General features: G+C 33.3%; 1 protein-coding gene across 1 annotated transcript; it reads right to left on the bottom strand.

Moving 5' to 3' along the window:
* Window positions 1-467: 467 nt before the first annotated feature.
* On the bottom strand, window positions 468-1,491 carry LOC128671794 (uncharacterized). The gene is made up of 2 exons (XM_053748554.1): window positions 1,406-1,491; window positions 468-934 (listed from the first exon to the last, which is right to left on the bottom strand). Exons 1-2 carry the CDS (start codon window positions 1,479-1,481, stop codon window positions 543-545), a joined length of 468 nt encoding a protein of 155 aa, XP_053604529.1. The 5' UTR covers window positions 1,482-1,491; the 3' UTR covers window positions 468-542.
* Window positions 1,492-9,460: the final 7,969 nt, after the last annotated feature.

The following is a 9,460-nucleotide window of genomic DNA, read 5'->3' as shown; positions in this document are numbered from 1 at the left end:
GTTGTATTACAAAAACATATGACTTGTTGAGGGCGCGTTCTGTTACATTTCATGCAAAATATTATTTTTTGCTTCAGGATAACAAGCATTAAACGAATATAAATTGGTTAAAATTGTAACTTTATGTTATAAATGCTCAAATGAGTTTTCTTTTTCCATGTCGCGCAGCTACGAAACTGATAATATTAATTGTGTTTATAAATACATTTCAGGAAAATTTCTAGTCTAATTTTAGTAAGATATCCATTGTATAATGAGCTTAACTTATCAGTATATTAATTGATTACACAAATAGCAACTGACATAACTGAATTGACATACATGACACATTACAGACTGCTCAGTTTCATCATAAATGAATAACAAACCATCCCTTGAAGAATATCAATATAAAACACACAATTTAAAATACGTTGATGAAATTTTAATAGATCATGTAATAAATCGGATATAAAATGATAGGCATGTACCTGTTAAAACGTTTATTTCAAAAAGAAAAGTTGAAATAAATTTATTGAATTCCTCGAGAAATTCGTAACGAATTAAGCTGTTTGTACTACCTCATTATTAGGGAAAACAACTTCGCTCTCAATGAAAGTGATATGGAACTTCTTTCTTGTCAAACTCTGGCTACCATCGGCAGTATGTTTGACAAGAGAGAAGAGTTCGTAGGTGCCACTGAAGGAGACTGGCGCGTTGCGGAAGCCTAAACCGCAAGAGTTGAAAGGAGCGACGGCTTGGAGGACGAAAATGGGATCCTCAACGATGTTGTTGTTAGGGTAGAACTCATACATTATTCCGTTGGGCATGACGACGTAACACGCTTCTAAAACGTCGAGGAAGAGTTTTGGTATGGTAATAGTCTTGGCGATGAGAGGGTTGGTGATGAAAGTAGTGGTTTCATCGTCAAGAGTGATTTCGGTGACGCAAATCCCTGTAATAGATAAACGGTGATTAGATAACTGCTTAGTTTTAAACAGAAGAGTATAAATAAATATGTATCGTTAGACAAACGAAAATATTGTAAGATTAAAATAGAAAACCATTTAATATAATAAAATGACATCGTAATATGATGTCAGTAGAGAAAAGTGTGAGCATAATAAATTAATGATTATGTACTAATTATTACGAAAAAGTACAAGCTGTTTCTTGATACTATGTAACGAAATCGAATTTCTACCACAGCGGTTATGATATGTTGGCTTTTTCACTTGGCTATTAGTTGTTTGTATATAAGTGTACTGCATATAATGCGTAGTTTTAATGTGAGTTATTCTTTGATACTTGACAAACAAGCAATGTACATCGATTCGTATACACACAAACACCGACTAGCTATGTAAACACCATCATAGTCTATTAGAATAACACTGGAATTGATGAAAAATAAAAAATAGATTACCTTGCGACACAAATGCTGCAAGCACAAAGATAATTAAAAGTTTGGCAGCCATGTTTAATTGAATGGTTATACTCATAGACTCTTTGAAAAATACCGCGATTGTACTAATTTATATAAATATCAAATCAAGATATTGGCATTCTGATTACTATCTTAATAACCAATATTGTGATTTTGTAGATTATAGCTAATTTATCTACATCCTTACTGAATATTACCTAACTTTGAATCGTGGATATATTCCCGTTGTCCCCGTCATTGGTGTCCCCATTAATGGGGACAACAGGAAATTAATAAAAAGTCAAACTACTTTCCTTTTCCCCCATACGCAATCCCCGTTAAAGGGGACAGCGGCAATTTAACACAATAATTAAAATTATATCCCATTGTGACAACGGGAATATACACACTTTGTCACCAATTAACGGATTTAAATAAAAGACACATTAAAGGAATTACTTGACAAAGGACAAAGAATAAAGGACAATAGATCATTAATTTGATAAATTCTGAGAAACATTAAGGGATTTTTTATCCATTTCACTGTTTGCTTAATCAACAAATTATGTATTTTTTATGTTTCGTTTCGTCCACTCATCATCATATCGAGTGTGTTATTGCTAACACTGGTGTCAGATTTTATTCAAGTGGCCTAAAGGCATCTCACATGACTTTTACGACTACTTACCGCCATCGAGTGGCAAGTAGTCGCATACAAACTAGTGAACTAAACTGTCCACCAGTATGCAGGTTTCCTCACGATGTTTTCCTGGAAGCAAGTGGTGGTCTATGAAAACTACTATATATGAGTCAGATTGGTACCTATAAAAACTCATATGGCACGAGTAGGATACGAACCTGAGACCTTTCGATCAACAGGCGGGCGTCTTAACCATTACACCACTACCTCTTCATTCGTCCACTAGATTCTAATGAAGTGACCCTTTAAAATAAGCCTACAGAATCGATGGAGATGATTATTATTATATCTGAGAAGTTAATCATTATCATATGAGCTATTTACGTTGTATAACTGTAAGTGGTTTGCACCGGTTGACTTTGACGTTAATTTTAACATACGCGGAAAAACCAAAAGTACGCGAACGTCAAAATTGACTGGTGCAATACACTCTTACTGTAATGAAATGATAAAAGATATTATCTAGTGTACGTGATGATTATTATTTTTATCAATCAATCTCAATACCAATTTTTATCTAATATTAGTAGTAGACTTACATATTGTTATTAATAAATATTACCATTACGTAAAATAGAACCAAAAACACATCTCAATCTTTTCCATACCTATATAATGTTTTGTAGGGGTACTAAATGTTTTTTTTAGTTTGTATGCAATGTTATTAATTCTAATCGATGTAAGAGTTATAATTACATAATAAGTAAGATTAATTTGCTTTGGTATACCAAACTAGATTATTATAAGATGAGCTTGTACTATTCTGATTTGTCCCTATATATTTATTTATTACTGCTTGGGTTCCACGTGTCACTTGGGTTGGAATGGCTTCAGACTTGGAAACTAACTTCTACACAGTTTTTTTATTCACATGATTTTTGTCACACGTGGAATGCAATAACTTACAAGATTTTATTGTTGTCAGACACTTTGTCAGTGTCTGACAACAATAAAATCTTGTGTCAAATGACATTTTTGTACTTATACTTATAAACAATAGTTTAGTTTAGATGCGGCTTCTGAAACCGTGACGGTGGAAAGTCTAAACAGTTTAATTTTTTAAGTAATCGTAACTTTTGGAACTAAAATTACTTATTCCGAAATCTCACAGTTGTTTCGAAAGTTGTACGGAGTAAATGGTTAATTGAATCTGCGGACGAAACTCGGCACTGTCTCGAATCCCAAGGGACGCTAACATAAACTACTATTAATATTGCTAGTCGAAAGCTAATTTCATAGGAGTTTCTAATATTTATCTTTTATTTTTTATATATATTACACTCGTTTATATTTTTCTAGACTATTTCAGATAATATTAAACTTTAAGTATCAGATTATATTTGATCGATAACATAATTGTTATTTATTTACATTTATTAATTTTTAATTTCAACTTATTATGTGTTAATACACATAATAAGTTGAAATTAAAAATTAAAACAAAATTAAATAAAATAAAAAATTGATACTAAACCGGCGTCGTCGTGCGGTAAAGTTCCCAGAAGGCTGGCGTCATTTCCTCTTTGTATGGCCAAACTCAAACGTTGGCTAAAATTTGTTGTTAAAATTGGTTGGGGACCCAAGGGCTGGTAACTACTAGCCCTTGGGTCCCCAGAGACATACAATCAGGCGTGCGGAAATTTCTTTGTGAAGCGTTTTTGCATCCGCACCCCAAGGTCCCAGGGTCACTACAGCAAAAGGTGCATATATATGGCTCTCCCAGAGATGCATATTTACGCCTTTTGCCGAACTCTGCCGCCAACGCAGCCGAACCTCTTTAGTTATACTTATTGTCAAATGTATTATGTATCATGCTGATCTGGAAACCTGCACTATATTATTATAAGACATTGTGTGAAATGAAAAGCGGTGGTGGTGTAATGGTTAAGACCCCCGCCTGTGGATCGAAAGGTCCCAGGTTCGAATCCTACTCGTGTCACATGAGTTTGTATACCAATCTGACTCATTTGCTTCCGGTGAAGAAAAACATCGTGAGGAAACCTGCAAACTTGCTGATAATTAACTTGTGTGTGAAATGGAAAAGGCAATGGCAAACCACTCCATTAATAATGCCAAGAAAGTTGTTACGTGTGTTTCATTCCATGTAATGACCACGACTGTCAGCCATGAGGAATACGACTATGAAGTGTGAAATGAAGAAAGAAAAGGCTGCTACTATCATGTCTCTTTCATAAGAGCCTTTTCTGGTTCCTTTTCGCGCTAACTTTCGGAGCCGAGGATCCTCTTACCAACATTTTCTTCACTTCGCTCGGCATCTTTACTAGTAATTTTATGGCAAAAAATCGTTGTTATTATTACAACCGCGTTATGACACCGACAAGAATAGGCGATTAGGATTAAAGACCGATATTTCACAAGAATTCAGTTCTTGAACAATAATTTATTATAAATTCTTATAAAAATATCAGGGAAAGTATAGTTTGACGAAATTAAGGAGTTACTCCTTATGAGCATTTCAATAAAAAAAAAAAGAACGAAAAGCTTTTAAAAAATTAACATAATAACTGAACCGAAAGAAGTTTTAAAGCGTTTTGCATTACATAACGAGCACAGGTGAAATTTGCGCTAGAATATTGCGGAGTTCGAACCAGTACAGCTGCCCACCTGAGCTAAATTTATGCAAAGCGACCACCGCAAAATGTAACAGGTTAACGAAGCTATAAAAATGTACCCGTACACATTCTAATTTTGCCGAGTTACATTGAGAAACACAATTATGTTATTTTTAACAGTGTATCATTTTCAACAAATTTTATAAATTCACTGACCATTTTTTTTATACCATATATTTAGCTTTTGCCCAAAATTTCGTATATGAATAAAAATCCGTTACCCGTGGGAATTCCAGGAAAGTGCTCCCCTATACTGTCCTAGGAACCTACACACCAAATTTCAGGTTTAATAGCCCAATAGTTTCGGCTGTGCGTTGTCTGTCAGTCAGTCACTCAGTAACGCAAGAGTTTTATATATATTGATTGACGATATATATATATATATATATATATATATATATACACTATTTTATAGTAGCGGCCAGCCTCGGCTTCGCTCGGGTAAAACGACGAAGTTATTGGGGTTCGAAATTGGCCTGAATTGCTTAAAGGTTGGTTCGGCCGTGCCTCTTTTTTTGCTCGACTTGTGGGGGCATCACCGTACCCCCAGATAAATAATACTTGTAAACCAGACTGTTAAGTCTGTATTTTTTAAAAATATTTATTAGAAATACTGTTTTTTGTTTAGTGAAGAAAATGGATCAAAGGAGAGGAATAGGTACTATCAATCAAATCAAATTTAAAAATTAGTTTTTTCAACCTATTCTGTCCCACTGCTGGGTAAAAGTCAGTAACTCCTTTAACTCGAAGTATATTTATGTATCTTTGTTTTTTTTTTTAATTTACTAACTTGATAAATAGTGTGTGATAAATTTTACAGAATCGTGTAGTTATTATCACTAAATAAACATTTTATTAAATATAAATATGACAAGCCATTCAAGAATTATAGAAAGACGAATTTCACATTACTATCTGAAAAGCAAAAACCATTACTCTCTTTATGTGCAGTCGTGTAAAACACCATCTTCAAAAAGTGCTGAATTTAATATACTTTCGGGCCTAAAGCCGACGACGCGATTAAAATATGCATTGGAAAGGTTGCAATTTCCCTGAGTTACCCTCGGGAGTACAGTCACCTGCATATTAACTTATTCAATTTATTTATTCATTGAAAACTCATCTCTATTACTGCCGCATAAAGGTCTATGCAGGATAAGCAGATGTGTAGAAGAATGTATATTTTAATATCATTAAAACCGCTGAAAAGCTGATATGCCTTGTTATGTAGCAGAGTCCAAGCTACTTACATTTCCTTTGTTTCGATTTTAAGTTTTGATTCTTTGTTTTAAATATATTAATTAATCGTAGATAATCTGAATCTACCTGCAATTTACTTTTGCATAATCTTGTCTGTTGTATGTTGTATCGAGTCGATTCGCACTGAGACACGGTTAACCAACCACAGTGCGCCACTTTGATGCAAAGACAACTACACCGCATGTGATTGGTTCGCTGCATCTAACTTCGAATCGACTCGATGGACGGTCGACCCGTACTTTGCACTCTGGAAAAAACAGCCTTACAAGTTTATTTTTATATTCCTCTATGCGCAATGATTGTTCATGTCACACCACAAGACAAGAAAATCCGTTCGAATTGCATTGCATTTTTCCTAACAAGTGAATGTCACTTGTTTCCGTAATTGGCTGTACTATTCCGTCGTGTGATGTCAACATAACTGTTTAGGTGCAAACAGAATCTTGTTTTCATTTTATTTTTCAGTTCTTTTTATTCTTATAATTTTATTGCGTTTGACTTCAATCTCGTCTAAGGTGTCACACCAGCTCAACCTGATTTGTTTGTTTATCTATATGTAATCAAAATTTGCATCTAGGTATTTCTTATTGGGTTGAAATTTTCTGCGGCGTTTCTCATTATTATGATAAGCATAAACTAATTATACACTGAGTGTTAGCTAGCAATTTAACCACAGTTTCCTGGGCGGACATGATTTTTTGGCAAAATCAATAAAATCTTTCTTCGACAGTAAACATTTGTGAAAAATGTTATTTTTTTCTTTTGTAAAAATACTTAGGTATATTAGATAAATATTAAAATCCTTGTAATAATTTCTGCACTCGCTATCGGAAAAACCACTCCAATAGTTTTATTTATAATCCTATCCCAATACCAACTAATATTATAAATGCGTAAGTAAGTTTGTTACCTATTCACGCATTATCTACTGGACAGATTGTTATGAAATTTGGTACACAGGTAGAAAATAACCTGGAATAACACATAGGGTACGAAACGTAACGAAATTCCCACGGGAGCGAAGCCTCGGAGTGCAACTAGTGATTAATATTTTAAACAGTCAACATTCACTTCGTTTTCATTAATAGTGTATCATACTTTCTTTGTCACCAGCCTTCATCCAATATAGTTTATATTTAAGCATGTATGATGGCCATAATCAATACATTTATTAAGAAAACGACCAGCTAATATAGGCATACCTTCTCATAGAAATTACATACGATATTTAACAAATCGCAGATCTATGTAAAATGGTCTATCTATTGTTAAGACTTCATATTGTGATATGGGTTCTAAAATCGCTACAAGAGTATCGTTTATCATTATTGCCAATAACAGGAGCTTTCTATAGGAATATACCAGTTATATTGTCATATTGAGATGAAGAACATAAAGGACAAATCGAGAAATCGAACTGGCTTTAAAGTTACTTTGTTATTGTTTAGGGTACGTACATAACTCAATGAAATTATAATTTTTAATCGTGGATTTACTTAACTTTGAATCGTGGATATATTCCCGTTGTCCCCGTCATTGGTGTCCCCATTAATGGGGACAACGGGAAATTATTAAAATGTCAAACTACTTTCCTTTTCCCCCATACGCAATCCCCGTTAAAGGGGACAGCGGCAATTTAACACAATAATTAAAATTATATCCCATTGTGACAACGGGAATATACACACTTTGTCACCAATTAACGGATTTAAATAAAAGACACATTAAAGGAATTACTTGACAAAGGACAAAGAATAAAGGATAATAGATCATTAATTTGATAAATTCTGAGAAACATTAAGGGATTTTTTATCCATTTCACTGTTTGCTTAATCAACAAATTATGTATTTTTTATGTTTCGTTTCGTCCACTCATCATCATATCGAGTGTGTTATTGCTAACACTGGTGTCAGATTTTATTCAAGTGGCCTAAAGGCATCTCACATGACTTTTACGACTACTTACCGCCATCGAGTGGCAAGTAGTCGCATACAAACTAGTGAACTAAACTGTCCACCAGTATGCAGGTTTCCTCACGATGTTTTCCTGGAAGCAAGTGGTGGTCTATGAAAACTACTATATATGAGTCAGATTGGTACCTATAAAAACTCATATGGCACGAGTAGGATACGAACCTGAGACCTTTCGATCAACAGGCGGGCGTCTTAACCATTACACCACTACCTCTTCATTCGTCCACTAGATTCTAATGAAGTGACCCTTTAAAATAAGCCTACAGAATCGATGGAGATGATTATTATTATATCTGAGAAGTTAATCATTATCATATGAGCTATTTACGTTGTATAACTGTAAGTGGTTTGCACCGGTTGACTTTGACGTTAATTTTAACATACGCGGAAAAACCAAAAGTACGCGAACGTCAAAATTGACTGGTGCAATACACTCTTACTGTAATGAAATGATAAAAGATATTATCTAGTGTACGTGATGATTATTATTTTTATCAATCAATCTCAATACCAATTTTTATCTAATATTAGTAGTAGACTTACATATTGTTATTAATAAATATTACCATTACGTAAAATAGAACCAAAAACACATCTCAATCTTTTCCATACCTATATAATGTTTTGTAGGGGTACTAAATGTTTTTTTTAGTTTGTATGCAATGTTATTAATTCTAATCGATGTAAGAGTTATAATTACATAATAAGTAAGATTAATTTGCTTTGGTATACCAAACTAGATTATTATAAGATGAGCTTGTACTATTCTGATTTGTCCCTATATATTTATTTATTACTGCTTGGGTTCCACGTGTCACTTGGGTTGGAATGGCTTCAGACTTGGAAACTAACTTCTCGACAGTTTTTTTATTCACATGATTTTTGTCACACGTGGAATGCAATAACTTACAAGATTTTATTGTTGTCAGACACTTTGTCAGTGTCTGACAACAATAAAATCTTGTGTCAAATGACATTTTTGTACTTATACTTATAAACAATAGTTTAGTTTAGATGCGGCTTCTGAAACCGTGACGGTGGAAAGTCTAAACAGTTTAATTTTTTAAGTAATCGTAACTTTTGGAACTAAAATTACTTATTCCGAAATCTCACAGTTGTTTCGAAAGTTGTACGGAGTAAATAGTTAATTGAATCTGCGGACGAAACTCGGCACTGTCTCGAATCCCAAGGGACGCTAACATAAACTACTATTAATATTGCTAGTCGAAAGCTAATTTCATAGGAGTTTCTAATATTTATCTTTTATTTTTTATATATATTACACTCGTTTATATTTTTCTAGACTATTTCAGATAATATTAAACTTTAAGTATCAGATTATATTTGATCGATAACATAATTGTTATTTATTTACATTTATTAATTTTTAATTTCAACTTATTATGTGTTAATACACATAATAAGTTGAAATTAAAAATTAAAACAAAATTAAATAAAATAAAAAATTGATACTAAACCGGCGTCGTC

This window comes from Plodia interpunctella, chromosome 8 (genome assembly GCF_027563975.2).
Source record: "Plodia interpunctella isolate USDA-ARS_2022_Savannah chromosome 8, ilPloInte3.2, whole genome shotgun sequence".
Lineage (NCBI taxonomy): Eukaryota > Metazoa > Arthropoda > Insecta > Lepidoptera > Pyralidae > Plodia > Plodia interpunctella.
The sequence above is the reverse complement of the archived record's forward strand: the minus strand, read 5'-3'. Positions and strand labels throughout refer to the sequence as shown.

Excerpts from the sequence above, each read along its gene's own strand:
- LOC128671794 (XM_053748554.1), bottom strand. The coding sequence starts at position 1,481 with ATGAGTATAACCATTCAATTAAACATGGCTGCCAAACTTTTAATTATC. Across the intron at positions 935-1,405 it reads TGCAGCATTTGTGTCGCAAG|GGATTTGCGTCACCGAAATC; the intron begins GTAATCTATTTT and ends TATCTATTACAG.